The 19,208-nt window shown below is 45.9% G+C and overlaps 1 protein-coding gene across 1 annotated transcript in view; it reads right to left on the reverse strand.

Annotated features, from left to right (window-relative positions):
- Nucleotides 1–8,665: 8,665 nt before the first annotated feature.
- Nucleotides 8,666–19,208, reverse strand: part of SLC7A6 (solute carrier family 7 member 6) — a 46,011-nt gene continuing 35,468 nt past the window's right edge. Inside the window, exons 6-10 of the mRNA XM_055000728.1 lie at nucleotides 14,585–14,688; nucleotides 13,298–13,394; nucleotides 12,576–12,725; nucleotides 11,939–12,122; nucleotides 8,666–10,326 (exon numbers count right to left, since the gene is read on the reverse strand). Coding sequence (XP_054856703.1) covers nucleotides 10,235–10,326; nucleotides 11,939–12,122; nucleotides 12,576–12,725; nucleotides 13,298–13,394; nucleotides 14,585–14,688 — 627 coding nt within the window. The 3' untranslated portion in view covers nucleotides 8,666–10,234. The remainder of the gene's footprint in view (nucleotides 10,327–11,938; nucleotides 12,123–12,575; nucleotides 12,726–13,297; nucleotides 13,395–14,584; nucleotides 14,689–19,208) is intronic.

The following is a 19,208-nucleotide window of genomic DNA, read 5'->3' on the forward strand; positions in this document are numbered from 1 at the left end:
TTCTGTCACAATGGTGTGTTCATTTGGTTCTTAGCTTTGCTAGGGAAGCCCAGTGCTATCACTCTGATGATTCTCATATGCCAACTGACATCCCTTCCTTCTAGTTCTAGCAAAGTAAGAGGCAGTGGCAGGAGAAGCTACCTGCAGACCTAGATGTGACAAGAATTAGTCAGAATTTGCTAAAAAAATAAAAAAGACCTACTATTTCTTCAGATGCTGTTTTGTAACAAGAGAAAAGCAACAGCTGTTAAGTCTTGGCCGTCTTCAGTCATTGCCCTGCATTTTTCATACTGCCAGAGCCCTGCAGTTGAATGCTAGCACAAGTCCTTTACGCTGATGCTCAGCCTTTATGCTAATAGGCCTTAATAATGGGCTGGAACAAAGGGCTTGGTCAGTATAAAAAATGGTATCAATGCGGCTGCAGTAGGAAAGATGGTCAGAATTTAAAGCATTTAGAAGTAAATCAATCTCTGCTACAAAGTCTGCTTAATTTTTGCTCTAGACCAGCGTGTAGACTTGTGCCTCCTGCAGGCCCAGTTGCTTCCACATGTGAAAAACGCACATTTAACATTTGACAGCCTGTAGGATTTAATGGACGGGTTTAAATCTAGCCAACCCCAAAGTGAATTTTCTTCAAAGACAAGAGTCTGTGGAGTTAAACCATGTGATGAAGAGAGATGGGGCTGAGTTCTGTGCAGTGTCACCCGTGGGCCTTAGAGGAAAAGGCCAACTCTGCGAGTGCCTGCATCGAGAAGGAGAAAAGTGGATCAGATTGCCCCTCCTGGCAGTGGATGGCATGGCTGTTCATGTTGTGTTTTCTCGGCTCACACATGCTGACTCTTGAGAGGCAGGTCTGCTTCTACCTGTCTTTGCCTTCCGTGCTGCCTAATGGTTTGAGTGTTTCAGTCCTGGTTTTGACATATTAAAGCTGGTGCTGTGGAGGTGGGCGGGGGGTACAGTACTTAAACTGCATACAAAGACCCTACACTGACCAACCCCCCTTTCAGATGAGCTGGTGGTTTAAGTACTTACTGTGCAATTTTAGGTAGGGAGTCACTTTTGTATTCTGTAGCAACTTCCCAATCAGATGAAAGTGATGGAGAGGGGAAACGCAGCCATGCTGTCACTAAGTCAGAAGAGTTAGACGTTTAATAGGGCTGAACAGAAATTACTCTCTTACAGGAGTCATTGCCAAACTTCAAGTTAATTTCATGACAGTGTACTTCCTGTTCTGAGTATTTTTCCTGTTCCCTGCCATAATGTGAGACAGAATAAAATAGTAGCAATTGCATCACTCAAAATAAAAATGGCAGTATGAACACTGGAATAGTTCCAACTCTCAGCATTGTCTTAAAGTAGAGAAATGCCAACTGGCTCCATGCCTTCCTAGAATCAGACAACTTTGCTCCTTTTGATTCTAATTGTTAGGTTCTAGGAAAGCAATCAAAGGAAACTGCTGTATCCTCTGAATGTCTGCTGTTTATATTTTGAAGAGCCAGCTGGAATGTTTTAACCAGCTAAGGCAGAAAAAGATGGAGAAAGGTACAGAAGTTGAAGTTTGTGACTCTAACAGGAAAGCAGCATGTAGCATCCAAGGCCCTGGCTGCCCAGAGAATCACTGGCGGAGAGTACATGAAGGTGGCCTAATGTTTTTCCTTGCAAAGTAGGGTTGAACTTTATTGCTTCTTTTGCAATGACCACCATGTGATTCAAAGTCATATTCAGCCCTGCTTACTCAGGGCCAGCATCCCTAACATCCTACTGACAAATTATGCGCACATCAACAGTTGGTGTGGGTAATTTAGTGCCATTGTTCTCCTTATTCAAGCCACAAGATCATGAATATCAGATACTCATCATTTTATTCCCACATAGTGGAAGTTAATTCTTCACCCCCCTCCACAAGTTCCTTATACACCAGAGTGGTATAAAAGCAGCCACTATCGTTACAATCAATTGGACAATTCTGGAAGTATCCAATGCAGCCTTTTTATAAAAGTTCCATTGTAAGAGTATATTGGAGTGTGATAATCATTCAGAGGAAAGTTCATACCCGGATGTTACTTTTACGTGCTAAGGTGAAATAAAGTGTGTTTGGAGGACATATAATCACTAACAGGCTACTGTTTTACTGTAGAAAAGTAAGAAATGGGCAATTTTGTTTCCATCAGAACCTAAATAAAGGCTTAAGAGAGGTTGATATGGCACATTTTTAAAAGGTTATGAAGGACACAAAGTCTGATCCTTCACTCCTACTCCCAGAGCCAAACTGATTGCAACATGGGCTGTCTAATTGGAATCTCCTATTTTGAAAGGATTAACAGGCGCATGGAGCTGATAATTTTATCCAGGAAACGATGTTGTGAAGGGTGTTTTAACCTTTATCTCTTGCCCCATTTCCACAGTCTGAATTCTTTTCCCTTCCAAGTGGAAGAAAACTTACAATACCTTCATGGTATCTGTATTCCCCAGCCCCCGAACATATACACATGGAATGGGTCAAACACTACCACCCACTTCTTGGATCAAATCAGCAGCCCCGCACAGATGCTTAAAAAGAAAAAACAGAAACACTACATAAGCAGGATCACTCAGAAGTTAGGTCCCATCTTATTCAATGGGGCTTATTCCCAGGAAATTTTCAGGTGGCTAGCTGTGTTGGTCTGCAGTAGAAGAGCAAGATTCAAGTCCAGTTGCACCTTAAGAGACTGACCATATTTCCAGGGTATGAACTGAGAGTCAAAACTCAAAATCTCATACCCTGAAATTTCATTTGACTCTCCGGTGCAACTGGACTCGAATCGAAGTGTACTTTGAATTGCATCCTTAATCACAGTTCAGAACTAACTGACACAATTCTGTTTAAGGCATCTTGTCTGAAAGGCAGGTTCCAGAGAAAAACAGGGTTTCTCACCTGTAACTGTTGATCGTCGAGTCTCTTCTGTGCAGACACACATTGGGGACTGCGCAGGCGCAGGCCAGCCGCGGAGAAGATTCTTTTAGCTTCTAGAAATGTGACGGGGACGTTCGGGCCCACCGCGCATGCGCGCCGGTGTTCCCGCCAATTTTGAAGTACAAGTACCCGAACGTCCCCGGCATTCCCTCAGTTCACCTGAGCCGCCTGAGAAACAATGGAGAAACCAAGCACTCACAGCGGGGCAGGTGGGAGGGAATGTGTGTCTGCACAGAAGAGACTCGACGATCAACAGTTACAGGTGAGAAACCCTGTTTATCGTCGTCGTCCTTCTGTGCAGCCCCACATTGGGAGAATAGCTAGCATCTCACCAATGGGGGCGGGCGTGAGTGTCTATGTGAACAGAGAGTGCAGAACAGCCGTGCCAACAGCGGATTCACGGCGTGCATTCACGTCTATGGAATAATGTTTAATGAAAGTGTCTGCGGTAGACCACGTTGCAGCTTGGCAGACGTCTTGGAGTGGCACTCCTCGCAGGAAGGCAGCAGAGGCAGCTTGTGCTCGAGTAGAATGAGCAGTAATCGACAACGGGCACCGAACTCCAGCTTGCTGATAACAAAGTTTAATTGCAGACACAATCCAGCGAGAAATGGACTGGGCAGAAGCTGGCGAGCCCTTGCGAGGGCCAGAGTAACATAAAAACAAGGCAGGAGACTTCCTGAAACACTTGGTGCGATGTAAATAAAACAATAAAGCACGTTTCACATCCAATGTGTGTAGAGTACGTTCCTCTGGGGAAGAGGGTGTAGGAAAAAAGGAAGGAAGGACCACCTTTTGACGCAGGTGAAATTTTGAAACCACCTTGGGCAGGAACTGCATACTAGTGTGGAGCATGACCGTACCGGGGAAAAATTGCAGGAAGGGGGGGTCACACCTCAGAGCAGACAACTCCCCAACCCGCCTGGAGGAAGTGACTGCAACCAAAAAGGCCACCTTCTGTGTGAGCAGAGGCAAGGGACAGGTAGACAGGGGCTCAAAAGGGGAGAGCATCAGACGGGAGAGCACCAGGGTCAGGCTCCACTGAGGAATAGGATGGGCCCTAGGAGGAAAGGACTTTAGTAGGCCCTTCAGGAACTGTTTGGACAGCCAATGTGCAAACACAGTCCTCCCATCAATCTGCTCATGGAAGGCAGAGATAGCAGCCATGTGCACCTTAACACTGGAGAACGCCAGGCCCTGGGAGCACAGGTCCAGGATGTACTCCAGAATGACAGGCAGCGGGCAAGTGAAAGGGGAAACCCCTTTGGGGGCTAACCACCTAGAGAAACGTGACCACTTCCTCTGGTAGGACAACCTGGTAGACGGCTTCCTGGCATTCAGAATCACATTAAGCACCCTAGTAGAGAGGCCTAGTCTGGGGCGCAGAGGAGCCAGGCAGTCAGATTTAGCACTGCCACATCGTGATGCCACACTCCGTCCCTGAGTAGCAGGTCTGGGGCGTGTGGCAGCGGGAGACACCGCCCCTGTGACAGGGAAAGTAAAAGGGGGAACCAATCCTGGCGAGGCCACCGAGGGGCAATCAGGATACAATGGGTTCGGAAGGCCCTGATCCTGGAGAGGACCTTGTGAAGGAGCGGGAAGGGCGGGAAGGCATAAAAGAGCCCGGGAGACCAGGGTATCTGGAAGGCATCCCCCAGTGAACGATGGCCAATCCCGGCCCGGGAGCAAAACAGCGGGGCTTGTCTGTTGTGGGCTGTGGCAAAGAGGTCGACCAAAGGCGTGCCCCATGTGCGGAAAACCTTGTGGAGATAAACCGTGTTGAGGGACCACTCGTGCTGGGGCAAAAACACCCTGCTCAGCGTGTCTGCTGCTGTGTTGTTCTCCCCCGCAATATGAATGGCCCTGGGCAGGACGTTGTTGGCAATGGCCCAAGTCCAGAGTGTAGTCGCCTCCTTGCAGAGCTTGAGCGAGACCGTTCCTCCCTGCTTGTTGAGATAGTAACAGGCCGTGGTATTGTCCGATAGGACCTGCACCCGCTTGTTCCGAATGACATCTGCAAAAGAAGCAAGGGAGTAACGGATCGCTCTAAGCTCTAACAGGTTAATGTGCATGCTCATTTCAAGGGAGGACCAAACACCTTGAGCAGACAGGTGTCCACAACGCCCTCCCCAGCCTAGATTGGAAGCGTCCGTAAAGACGGTGACCTCCGGCAGGAAGGGACCAAAAGGACAACCCTTGGACAAATTCTCAGGGTCAGTCCACCACACCAATGTCCGCTGTATCACCCTCGGGACGGAAAACCCACGGTGTTGACTCATAGTGAGGGGGTTGAAAACCCGAACAAACCAATTTTGTAGAGGCCTCATGCGCAGGCGTGCAAAACACACCACCCCTGTGGAGGAGGCCATAAGGCCTAACAACGTTTGAATCAGGAGGGCAGTTTGGAACCGGTTATGCACGAAGTGGCGGGCCAGGGAGGACAGCCTGCTCAAGCGGTCCGGGGGTAGATAAGCCCGGCCCAGCAGAGAGTCAAAGTGGACCCCAATGAATCTAATGCTCGTACCAGGGGACAGGACCGACTTCCCCAAATTGACCACTAGCCCCAGACCGTCTAGGACGGACAAGGTGAGGGCGATAGAGGCCCGGAGGGAGTCAGAGGAGGGACCCACCAGGAGCCAATCATCCAAATAGGGATAAACAAAACAGCCACTAGACCGTAGATGTGCCACCACGGTGGCCATACATTTAGTGAACACCCTGGGCGCCGAGGCCAGGCCAAAGGGCAAGGCCGTGTACTCATAGACAGCGCCTCCACAGGTAAAACGGAGATATTTCCTGTGGCCCTCAAAGATGGAAATGTGGAAGTAGGCGTCTTTGAGATCCAAAATGGCCATCCAGACGCCTGACTCTAAGAGTTCCAACACCCGCGACAGGGTAAGCATCCTAAACTTCTCCACCCTCAAGTAGGTATTAAGGGCCCGAAGGTCCAAAATGGGACGAGACCCCCCATCTTTCTTATCCACAAGAAAGTATCTTGAGTAAAACCCCCAAGGGGAAGTAGAGACATCGACCACCCGGACAGCACCTTTGGCAACCAACTCCAAAACATTATTTTGTAACACAACATTACAACAAGAAGCACAACGGGGTGGGTGCGAAAGAGGGGGTGCAGTGGTAAACGACAACTTATAACCACGGGCCACAACAGAGAGGACCCAGGTATCCGTAGTAATGAGTCGCCAACGGGGCAAGAAAGGCCGTAGCCTGTCCAAGAACAGGACATTAACAGCGTCCTTGGAGACCAACTGGGAAGCGTCCTGGTCTAGTCAGAAGACCGTGGGCTTCTGCGCTGAAGTCGAGGGCTTGGGCGAAGGAGGCTGCTGTCGTCCCTTGGACCGGCCGGAGCGTCTCGAAGAGTGGCGCTGCTGGCCAGAGTAGGAACGGTGGCCATAGGATTGACCGGAGGGGAACCGTCCTTGGCGCTGGTGGAACTGCTGGTAGGGGGACTGATAGGACCGGAACCTGCCGTACCGATATCTCGGACCCGTCTGCGGAACCGAAGGCGCAACCCCGAGCGACTTGGCCGTCTGCTGGTTCTTCTTCATAAGAGAAAGGGACTCATCCGTTTTCTCTGAGAAGAGCTGAGGACCTTCAAACGGAAAATCCTCGACCTTGGCCTTCTTCTCGGGGGGCAGGGCAGTAGATCGAAGCCAGGCGTGCCGACGCAAGAGCACTGAGGATGCCATCGCACGCGCCGCGGAGTCGGCAGCGTCCTTGCCAGCCGTCATCTGTTGCTTCGACAAACGGAAAGCCTCAGCTTGGAGAGCCTTGACCAAGTGACGGCGATCGTCGGGGAGGTCAGAGAGGTAGGACGACAGACGCTTCCACAAGAAAAGATTGTAAGAGCCCATTATTACTTGGAAATGGGCGATCCGGAACCCCAGGGAAGCCGAAGAATACACCTTCCGACCAATTCCATCCAGCTTTCTCCCCTCCCGATCCGATGGAGCCGAAGAGGAGCCCCGTCGGAACCGAGCCTGACCCTCCTCGGCCACGATGGAAGAGGGCTTCGGATGGGCAAAGAGGTAAGGGCAATCTTCCTGTTTGAGGCGATAATATTTCTCAACCTTCTTGGCCGTAGGCGGTACAGAAGCAGGGGTCTGCCAGAGTGCCAGGGCATTGTCGACGAGATCCTCGACAGGAGGAAACGCCACCGAGGCAGGAGAGCCCGAATACAACGGCTCCAACAGCTTACTCTTGGGTTTGGAGGTCGTGGAGGCGACGTCGAGCTCCAGTGCTGCGGCCATTCGGACCATCTGCTCTGCAAACACCCTGTAATCGTCATTAGGGGACGATGAGCGGAGCTCCCCCACAGCATCATCAGGGGAAGGGTCAGAGGCCGCGTCCGACGAGTACTCAGACGGAGACGCCAAGCCCTCATCATCCTCGGAGTCGGAGAAAGCTGCTGGGGTCTGCGTCGGAACCGACGGGCGGTCAGCCGGAACCGAGGTAGAAGGCTGGGGTGCCGAAAGATGGCGACGCGGCTGAGTGGCAGGCGGAGCTGGAGGCAGAGTTGAGGGCGCCGGAACCGTGGCCAGGGGCACCGAAGGACCAGGCAGAAAGGGAGCGGACTGCTGAATCCAAGCCACAAAATCCTGCCAGGAGGCCACGTTCCCTAGGCCCGGGACAGGCTGCCAAGGAGGCAGAGCAGCAGGCAACGGAACGGACCGGTGAAACGGCGCTGGAACCGAGAAGACTGGCTGCGATGGAACGGAGACCTCCGCCGGAACCGGAGCACACGGCAGAGAGCGCTCAAACTCCTGGAACGCGTCCGAAAATCCACGGATCGACTCGCAGTCGTCGGGAATCACCGGAGGAGGTGTGTGAGGAGGCGACGGGGTATGGAGGAGACTCCGGACGTCCTCAGGAGGAGGGGCCGGTCCAGGAGAGGAACCAGCCAACGAGGCCGGGGCCGGCGACAGAGCACGGCGCTTGGTCTTTGACTTGGCCTTTGCCTTCTTCGGCGGGGGCTCCGAAGAAGCCTCGGTGGCCACAGGCTTCGAAGAAGGCTTCGAAGAAGCACGTTTCTTCGCCTTTCGACTGGACGGAGCACTCGCGGAACCGGAGGCGATCGAACCGTCCGGAGCGGACGCCTCCGTCGGAGCCGAGACGAGCGGTTCCGACGAGTGATGAGGAGCCGGCGAGGGGGCGACAGAGCTGGGCTTGCTCCCGGACGACCCAGAGGCTTTGGGCGGTAGAAGGTTGGCGTCCCAAAGAAAGGCCCGGAGCCTGGCCTTGCGGTCGTTCCGCGCTTTCGGAGTGAAGGCCATGCAAAACTTACAGCGCTCCACGACGTGCCCCTCGCCCAAACAGATGAGGCAGAGGTCATGACCATCAGAGTGGGTCATTTTAGTGCCACACTGTTGGCATTTTTTAAATAAAGCGGAATGGGACATAGTGGAGGCGTTTCCCAGTCAGAAGGAAACGGCAACTCACAGCTAGAAGAAAGTCCGAAGACACAAGCGACAGCTGAAGAACCTTTTCGAACGGCGGCGAAAAAGGAACTGAGGGAATGCCGGGGACGTTCGGGTACTTGTACTTCAAAATTGGCGGGAACACCGGCGCGCATGCGCGGTGGGCCCGAACGTCCCCGTCACATTTCTAGAAGCTAAAAGAATCTTCTCCGCGGCTGGCCTGCGCCTGCGCAGTCCCCAATGTGGGGCTGCACAGAAGGACGACGACGATCAGTCATTTTCCACTGTTAAAATAAATGAATAATGTCTAGACAGATTAAATTATAAATCCAGCTACAACATCAAAGTGCTAAAAACAAAAAGTAGTGAAGATGGTCCCAGCTTCTTGCCACAAACATAAACCTTGTTTATAAAATTTAGAGTTCCTCCAACTGAATCAAAAGTAGGACATTTGGAAAGTTTCTTTTTCAAGCACCAGCTATATTAATCACACTTTTAGAAGGCTGGTGCACAGCTACAATTAAACTATATTTGATCAACCATGTCTAATTCTGGGAAAAAATATAATTAAATGCACGCACACACACACAGTTCCACTGGCCACATAAAAGCTATCCACGGAGGAGGAAGATTCTTCTGGTAAAACCTTTGGTCTTCACCTCAGCACTTAAGATTTTTTAAAAATTATTTCATTGAATCTGACAAGATACACATGGGGGGTGGGGTAAGAGGAGAGAGGGAGAAATTAACATTTTCTCCCCAGGAAGATAACCTGGCACCAAGAGACAGACCACACAGACCTTCTTGCCTACTTCCACGGCCTGGATGAATTTCCCCCCCACTTGTGGAGTGCAGCCATTTATCACCTTTTTGCATTAAACATCTCAGGGAAGCCAGGTGTGTGAAAAATGGCTTAGTGACCTCTGCATATAAGATTTTGCACAGTATTCAGGTACTTGGCGAATTCCAGTCTTGCATTGCCAAATTGTTTTGCTTTATAAAAAGAAAGTATTTAAATACAGGAAAGGTCTCTGATAAGCACTCATTATTAACTATACAATAAATAGTGTTGAAAAAAGAACACAAACTGACCAGCCAGTCCCTGCTCTGGTATCTTCAGCCTTTTGAAGTGTTTAAAGACCTAATATGCTACTCTAAAGGTTCCAATTTGAACCATCCAAGCAAAGCCTGCCAGACTCTTCTTCAGCATAAAAAAATTAACTTTGATTGTACCTAATAAAAATAAAACTGTTTCCATGTTCAAGTGTGTGAACAGCAGCTTCAGAGCCACAAGTTCCACAGTCCATAGGTATGTCACAAAAGTATCCTCTGCCTGCAGATAAGAATTCCCAGCAGTGATCAAAGGCAAAATTCTATGCCAAATTCAACACCTGTGATGGATCAGATTGCCACAGACATCAGTCCACAGAGGTCTCTAGTCAAAATCTACCTCGCGTTGGTGCCTTTTAAACTCGTTTGGAACGGGCAAAAAAAAACAATAAAAAAAGTTGCTGCTATGCTGCTCAGAATTCAAGTTAACCAAATGTTTGAACTCTTTGATTCAGATGCTCAGTTTGCTGTCAAAGAAACATTTCTTATTTTTCAGGATGAGTTCTATGCCTGAGGAGGCTGGCCTTTCAAACACAGTTTACAAAAAACAAAAGCCCACACTCAAAATCCCAACCCTAGATCATGACACAGTATGATCTGGGCAAGAACCCATGGTCGGGAAAAAAAAAAGGAGGACTCTTCTTGATTCCAGTCTCGTTTCCTGTGTGCCCTCACTGCAGGGATGGCGTGGTCTCTCTCTCCCATGGCTTGTTTTGTGTTCTAGTCCCTTGCATCACTATTGAGACTTGGTCTCTAGAGTTTCTTCAGAAGTATCCATTTCTGTCAGGACGCAGTAACAAAGCAGCTGACTGGCTCGGGTGAGAGCGCCTGTGCAAGAAGGTAAAATTAATCAGGAAACCAGAGGAAAAATCAGTTGCTTACTGAAGCCAGACTGGCAATCAAACTGAAAAAAAGAAAATCGTACTTTCCCAAAGAAACAGATGACTGTTTCTACCCTGCCTCTCCAGCCATGCGTTATCCTTGTGGCCAGGAGATTGTGGATTTGTCCCACAGCGACGTACTTTTCTAGCAGCACCATCTAAGTTTGGGAGCGTACAACTTTTCCTTTATTGAATATAGCTCTTAATATGCTGATATGAAATTAAAACTGAAAACGAGCCATGCTTACAATTCACTAATACGGGGTTGGATCCAGGGATCCATCAGCATAAAGTGCTGACAGTCATGGATCCCTCTCCCCACACCACACAGCAGTCCCTTCAGACTCTGGGAAAGGAGATTTTGAGGGTGTGCATAGAGGATACGGAAGGAAGCAAAATTACACCTTTTGTGTCAGTAAAACTGATATGCAAAAAGAGAGGAGTGAGTATAATTGCTTCCTAGTATGGCTGTTAGTCCATGTGGTTCCTGCAACCCTGGGAAGTGGGATCTGAAAGGACTGCTGTGGGTGGGGGAACACGGAAAAGATCTGCAATGCTTGCTCTCTTGGATCACAAGATCCAGCATGTAGCTTCACTTCAGGCAACCGTTCTTTATCCCACAAAAACACAAGGGATACAGAATGCACAGCAAAAATACCACGCAGTATAGAGGCCCCAAAGGACTGTGTCACTTCAGACTGAAGACAGGACTGAGTTTTAAAAGGCTCCTTCACATTAAATAAAAATCCCCATCACAGAAAATGTAACACATCAAGATAACAGGACCTCTGCCCCAATGCACTGAGGCTTTTCCTTCAAGTACTCTGTGCTTCTAGACTGAGTTGGAGTGATCCAGGAATGATTCTATATTGTTGTGTTGAATATATAAGCTCAGTTCTGAGTTACTAAGGCATTTCCTTGGAAGAAGTTGTTAGGCATCTTTGACTGCAATAATTTGACAAATCAAAAAGGTCCTGGGCACAGCAGGCACAGACAGACAGGGATACCAATTTCAGTTTGTCGCCTCTGTTCCCCTAACTGAGCATGCAGGTCAGGTCTGTCTTTGAAATGAAAGGTCTGCATGCTCCTCCCGTATCCTGCCCAGGCTCTTCCTTCAGTTCCTTGTGTACTGGAACTCATGTAGCTCAACAGAGCAGAGAGCTGCATGGGGTATTAAGATGCACGCAGGCCACCTGTAACAGCTTGCTGCACTGCTGAGGGAGGATATATATATGAATGATAAATCGAATCTGAAAATGAACATCAACTGATAGCAGGTTCAGCTATTTCAGATCAGCAGCCCCCAGAATTGCCTTTATACAATGTTTGACATTCTTTTATGGCTGTGACTTACTGACAAATTTCTAGCAGAATCTAGAATTAGTATTGTAAATGTTCTTTTTATTATATCGATAGAAACTGTATATTTTTCTTTTTTTAAAAAATATAATGGCTTCTCCCTAGTTATTGTGCTCTAAAATTACACTTATAAGTCTTTCTGTTACTCATTTATTTGTTACTTGAAGGCATGTCACAACCGCCACCCCAGTCTTCCTTACCTAAAATTTTGCTGATAAAGGGAGGTCTTTTGGAAACAGGCAGGGAAACTCCCATGAAGTACACCGGAATCCCAGAGAGAGCAATGCCAACGCCGATCAGGGAATTAATCGTGTCGCTGTAGAGCGGCACAACCACCAGAAATATTGAGCATATGCAGAAGAATATTGGGAAAAACAGGCTCAACTGGAAAAAAGGAAATTTGGACAATGAATAAGAAACAACAGGTACAGGTGAATTTGCTTTTTTCATGGTTATGAAGATTTCCAAATTCCTCACAGAGTTTGGAAAATTTAACATGCATGTTTGCCAACGAGAAAGATGTGCTTGTAATAGTCACCTTACAGAGCGCCTAAATGAATATTATGTTTTCCACAATATCTTAATTATCAAGAAAGGACAGGAAATGGCATATTAAGCTAGATATGAATATTTGAACCTGCAATATAATAAAAGCATTAAGCCCATGGTACCATCTACTCTGCCTGCCAGCTGCTCTCCAAGTTCTCCAGCAGCACAGCCTTTTTCCCATCTGAAAACTTTTGGGTGGCGATGCCAGGGACTGAACCTGGGACCTTCTGCATTCAAGGAGGTATGTTCTGCCACCTCCTCCCCATGACCTGCACCCCTGATCCTCACCTTGAGTGGCCTATGCCGATCTGGTTCCTTCCAACGGAGGTAGAGCTGCCCGGCAATTGATAGTCCCACGAAAAACCAATAGCTGAAGCTGAAGTAGTTAATCAGCTGGAAGACATCTTCTACAATCAAGTATATGAGGCTCATAGAACACTGTTAGGAAAGATCACACGAACGGCATGAGGTGGGTATCAACAACAGTACTTGCTCACTTTTAACACTGCTGCTAAATAGAGAGGGCTTGCAATCTTATACAACACAATTCACCATGCTTAGAGCGCTGTCCATCTGGTTAAACAAGGGCATGTGTATTCTCAGCAGCTGTTCCACCATCACAGATCATCCATCCCTCCGAGTGGTCCAAGCATGGGCTTTTCCAGGCAGGACTCTCCATTTGGGCTTGTATTTGATATAATCAGACTAAATAGGTAAAACTCTTTCAATTTTACCCTTTGGAAATAAAGTAAATTACAAACAGATGGGAAGCTGTCAGGCCTGCCTATCCTCCATATTGTGGGGAGGGATGGGGGAAGGAGGTCAGACAGCTTTCTGGAAGACTATGGATAAAATGACAGTTCTACATTAGATCAAGTTCAAACAGGGTACATTGCTTCTAATTAAAATCATTCCACCAATGACCACAACATAAAAGTTCTGTTGTGTGGAACACTTACAGTGACGTTTTTAGCGTTTCACTTTGTACTTAGTCATAGTATTTCACTTACATTGAAGAGAAGTGCAGGTACTGGTGTAAACCTTCCTATATGGATCATTGACAGGAGGTCAGGAAGGTGACCTTCCCTGGATCCGACAAAGAACAGCCTGAAAAACAACAGATTGGCTGTGATCTAACTGCACAGTCTGAAGCCCAGGGCAACAGATAACTCTGAATTCATCCTGTAAGGCAACATAGGTTTATATACAAGACGTACAGCTTTACTTCTAGAAATACCCTACACAAAATTGTCTTGTCAGAACATAGTAAAGCAAGTTTTATTGATTTTTAGCATGTTAAGATTTAATTGTTTTTATGTCTTATAATTTGCTGTACATTGCTTCAGGTACCTACAGATAGAGAAAGTGACTAATACCGCTTAAATAAATAAATTGCAGGGTTTCTCTATTTGACCTTTCAAGATACATAGTAGAAAGTTTAAGGTACTGATTTTCACACTAAAAATATAAACACTGTAATTTGTTATATAGAATCTCTATAATTGTAACATTGCTGTACAGTTATTTGTCTTGCTCTAGGTACAAGGTACACTTGCATAAGCTGCAGAAATATAGCTTTCCCTGCCTGCACCAAGCCAGCTTATGTTGTGGGCACATAAAGACTCTGGACTCATACGCATTTTGTTGCAAGCTGAATAGGCCCCGGGTCCTATTATCATTTAATTTTTTAAAATAAAATATTGGCAGTATGTATAAGACTTGGGTGGTGGATAGGAACACAGATAAATGAAGCCAATGAATCAATATCCAGTTACTAAGTTTAGAGGAGGCTGGAATGTCTATAATTCAGTGAAACACATTCTTTAGAACTTCTCTCCACTACGAACACAGTTTGCAAGAAGATGTATATGAGTCCAGAAGCTCTCTGGAGTCTTTATGTGCCAACAATATCCACACTGCCTTACATTCACATTTATCCCTAACCAGAGACAGCTCCAGAAGGATTTACTTTTAAAAAGGGAAGACCAACTTTTTTTCTTTTTTCTGTAGTTCAGCTATGAGAAGTTTTCCATAGCATTGTCAGAGCTGGGAGAAAACTACTTTTAAAAAAACAAAACAAAGTACTCAGAACTTAAAGATGCAAACTTTAAAAATGGATAGACTACTTTCCCACAACTAGCTGAAAACATTTTACAGAATAAATATGAATTAAACAAGGAACAACAACAAAACTGCAGAAAAACTTATCACTTAAGAAGCAGCTTAGCCACTGAGTGAAGCACAGAAATTAGTTGGGAATGGGGGCAGATGTGCAGCCAAACTTAGAAGCCCCTTACCTAGATGATGCTAAAATAGAAGCATTGAGTCCACCAAAACAAGAGAAGGCAACAGCAATTGGGATGATCCAACTGAACACTCCAAACACTTGCTCAGCAAATGTCTAATGAATGGAGAGGGGGGAAAGGAAAATGATTACAATGGGTCCTCCCTCCCCAAAACACACAAACTGAACATGAATTCAAATCACATAAAAAGATTTTGCAATGACATGTCAGCATCCAAGAAATAATAATAAATCAGGACTAATGAATAAAAACATCAAGAAAACATTAAGAAAACCACCAGTAGCTGAAGAACATTTTGAGTCGAGCTCTTCCCAACTCAGGTCACACAGAATTTCAGAGACCCAGTACAGAAAGAATTAGGTACACGTTCAAACACAACCGAACCAAATTCACCACGTGTTTCCATTCTTCTGTCTCACCTAAGTCATGTGCTGAAAACATAGATTATAGAAATATATTAAAGCAGCCTGGCTCCAGGAGCAATAGGGATATGAAAAGACTAAAAAATGTCTAAGTTCTACATAAGGAGGCAGGGTCTGCAACTGAAGGGCTCTCCCTCCCCCAAGAACCCCACACCCAGTCAAGTATTTTTTAAGGTTCCCACCATTGCTGTGGGAACCACATCATTTATTGCAGTAGAAAAGAGTGAGAGTCCAGTAGCACCTATAAGACTAACAAAATTTGTAGTACGGGATGAGCTTTTGTGAGCCACAGCTCACTTCTTCACACTTCAGAAGTGAGCTGTGGCTTATGAAATCTCATACCCTACCAAAATTTTGTTAATCTTACAGGTGCTACTGGACTCTTGCTCTTTTCTACTACTACAGACGGCTAACATGGCTCCCCATCTTAATTTATTTTTGTTGCTTATCTTATTTCTTCAACACCACACAACCACCTTTATCAGAGGGAATCTTTCCTCTTGTTCAATCATCTATTCCAATGACTATCATGCTGGGTGTCAGGTGGGTATTTGGCCAGTCTAAATTAAATTAGCAGGGTCTCAGTCTCTCTCTCAACACAGAGATAACACCGGCTCCCTGCTGCAAATCTTGCAAGCCAATCTTGGGGATGAGCATCCCTTTACCCATTCTCCTTCTCTCTTCTCCTTCTCCCTGACAAATAATTTTTCTCCTCCTCCTCCTCCTCCCTCGCTTCCTGGCATTAACTATGGCATATTACATTCAACCTACGATAAATGCAGGGATCCATCATCAAAGCAGAAACTGAAACCATGGTTTGAATTGGATTTGGGAAAGAGATCCTAGTTCGTATCAATACACACATAACACAAGACCAGGAAGAAAAGGATGAGAAATCGCTCCGCAAAGGGGAAAGGAATATGTATTTTCAGGGAGCTACAGTTACATGTGCAGTAACCCTCTGTGGGAAGGGTTAGTGTAGACTTGTAGGGACTATTACAGTGGGGGACTTGTGCATTTCAAATTTTAGCAGGCCACAGAAGTGCTGGGATTTCTGTACTCAGTTCAGTATCTGTGAAATGGGGATTATAAAGTCACCAAACAGAGAAGTGATGATGATGCATTTTTACAGTAAATAAAGTGTACTGGGCTGGGTCCTGCAATGCAAGAACGTGAGGAATGAGGCTCTTCTTCCCCTCCCCCACCACTTTATTCCCAGGATCACAGAACCTGCAAAGACCAATAATCACACGGGTCAGGGAGGGGATGAAATTTCCTTCTCCCTCCTCTTTTCATCAACAGAATAGGCAGAGGCAGGAAGGGCAATTCCCCCCCTTTTCGCCTTCTCACTTTAGCTTTTTGCTCTGCATGGATATTTGTCCATACAGATGCTGCAACTGCAGGAATCAACTTCCCCAGGGATAAAAAGGGCCACTGAGGGGAGAAGAAAGGAAAGAGCCATATTCCTTAGCACATGGTGCTGAAAGAATTATAAAATCACAGCTGCTATCAAAACAACGCAGTTACAAAAACGTGATTACAGGGTGCTGGTGGATTAACAAGAAACCCCACAGTATAGTCAGTTATTGTGACTAGAGATGGGCACGAACAGGGAAAAAATGAACCATGTGGTTCGTGAGTCGTCAAATTTCACAAACCACAAACTTTCACGAACCTGCCCCGGGTTCGTGAACCGGTTTGGTTTGTGAAAACATCACATCCAGGTCAGAAAATCATCACTTCTGGGTCAGCAGAAGGTCACTTCCAGGCCAGCAGAAGGTCTGCAGGAAATCCATCCCCTGTTGCCTAGGAAACTGATTGACTGGCACCAGGCTGTCAAACGAACCAAATGAACCAGTCTAAAAGTTCTTGGCAGTTCGTCAGAAATGGGATCTGACGAACAATGGTTTGCGAACCACGAACCGGCCTGGTTTGTGCTTAATTTTGGTTCGTATTTTGGTTCGTGCCCATCTCTAATTGTGACTATATTGTCTGGACTCCACTGATCCTTAGCTGAACAGATTGTAGCAAATGTTTAATTTTCTACATGATAAAACAGTCTCCAGCAAATATTCCACATATCATTTGCAAAACTGGAGTGCTTCTTGTAGCTTTTAGTATGTATACCTGCCTCTAATGCAAAGCCTTAAGTAACAAATACTTTAATGATACTACTCATGCAGCCTATCAAATAGTAACAAATAGCCACAAACAGCCCTGTCTATATTCACGGCAAACTTCACCCATTCATACCAGAAGCAGTTGAAAGCTCAGCATTCACATGGCACTGTCAAACTGTTACTCCATTTCTAGAGCTCGACAAGGAATTATTCCCCTCATAATGATAACACTGTCACAGCATTAAGGACTGCATGACTATGGAAAGCTGTCTCAAAGACCTTCAAAGCTTAGTCTTAAATCTCCTGTCAAGCTCAAGTCTTCCTGAAATTTATTTATTCTTTATCCCAGAGGGTCTAATTACACATACATTGTTCCTGTGTCTATATGACAGATGTTTGAGAGTTCCATGTCTAACCACACAGAGGTCCAATTCACATCAGGACCACCGCATGTGGTGAGAAAGGGCTTAACACCCCTGCCCCCCATTTTCTTCCTTTAAACAGCCCCAAGGAGACATTGTTTTCTCCACTGGGCAAATGTACTGATTTGGATATATGTTAGTTTCTCCCATAGGGCAAACAGTGACTGACAATGTATTTTCATTTGCTAGGGCATTACTCTCCAACTGGCATTCACAGGACATAATGCACCCTACGGATAACAGCCACAGGTGTCACAAATTCTGTAGCACAAGGAACAAAGAGGATTTCAGCTGAAAGTTGGGAACAGGAACAGGCAAATCAAAATTAATTGTTTTGATTCATTTACCTCAAAAGGTTGGGAATCGCTGGCTTAAGACATTAGCCACCACCATTCTAAGCACAATGACTGTACCCGTTTTAAGAAATCCAAAACTTTACTACTAGCCTCCGCATCGCTGTTTTAGAAGCTCTGTTTTATAAGATACTGTCCTAAATTATCTTAAGAAGCAATACACATCTCTTCCTCACTACGGATCAACCTAAAATGCAAACCATAATGACACCATAAACATCCTGCATTGAACTAGATATCATGAAAAAGGAATTCAACACAGGGCTGTCAGTCTATGTAGAGACGAAAGTTTTTAGTAAAGTTGTATCGGTCGGTTGCTAGAAAAGGACAGGTGCCTTTTATTTGGGTTCACAAAAATTCAAGCTCCAGACCGAACTCTTTACCTCTGTAATTTGTCTTCTTATGGACTAATTCTTGCACATTTATTTTGCATCTCAAGCACCGTCACTGAAGCGCAAAGTTGCCAGCAGAAACCAATCTATACAGCCCTGTGCAATTCTGCTTCAGTGTACTACTTTTCACAGTGTTCACACTTGTGTGTGCTGCCTTCATATTTTTAAATCTTTACTCTTTCCATATCCTATGAGTTAAGGCAAGAACCAAGAAATACTTAATGATGTGATGCAATAATTGTGCTGTACATAAAACCCCAAGAAATGAAGTTAGATTGCTAGTGATTATGCTGGCCTCCATTCTACATGCCATAGGGTTAGATCCAAACCATGGGATTAGATCCAAAGGTCCCTTTCATCCAATGAAAGGAATCCTATACAATTTATGCTGTGTGAGGAAGGTGAACTATACATACACAAACAATATGCAGCCAAAGGCTACAAGGTATTGGCTAGTGAGAATGTGAGGAATTCAAGAATTTGAAGCCAACCACTTCTGCTAACAGTTTAGGTTGTCAAAGAATATACAATTTATTTTTTTCCAGCAACTCTACATGAAAATACAGAAAATACAGACCCTCCTTTCCCAATCTTTTCCCATTAATATATTCATGAAGCAGCAAAATTACTGCTATCGGTCAAAGATGTTTAAAAATAATCTATTGGCGATCTCAGGGCCTGCCTGCAGGCAGCTATTACAGAAGCATTTCGTCCGCCATAACAGAAGAAAGCCACAACTATGGGGATGGTCCATTTCATAAAACTCAGGGCATATTTTGAGAAATTCTGAAGAGCAAGAAGCGTTAAAAGATTTAAATCATTTAAACTGCGGTTTGACAAAGTGTAGAAGCTCAGCTTCTTCTGAACTGCAGCCAGGAAGTGATTTTCAAAAAGTGGATTAGCAAG

Source organism: Eublepharis macularius, chromosome 16 (genome assembly GCF_028583425.1).
Source record: "Eublepharis macularius isolate TG4126 chromosome 16, MPM_Emac_v1.0, whole genome shotgun sequence".
Lineage (NCBI taxonomy): Eukaryota > Metazoa > Chordata > Lepidosauria > Squamata > Eublepharidae > Eublepharis > Eublepharis macularius.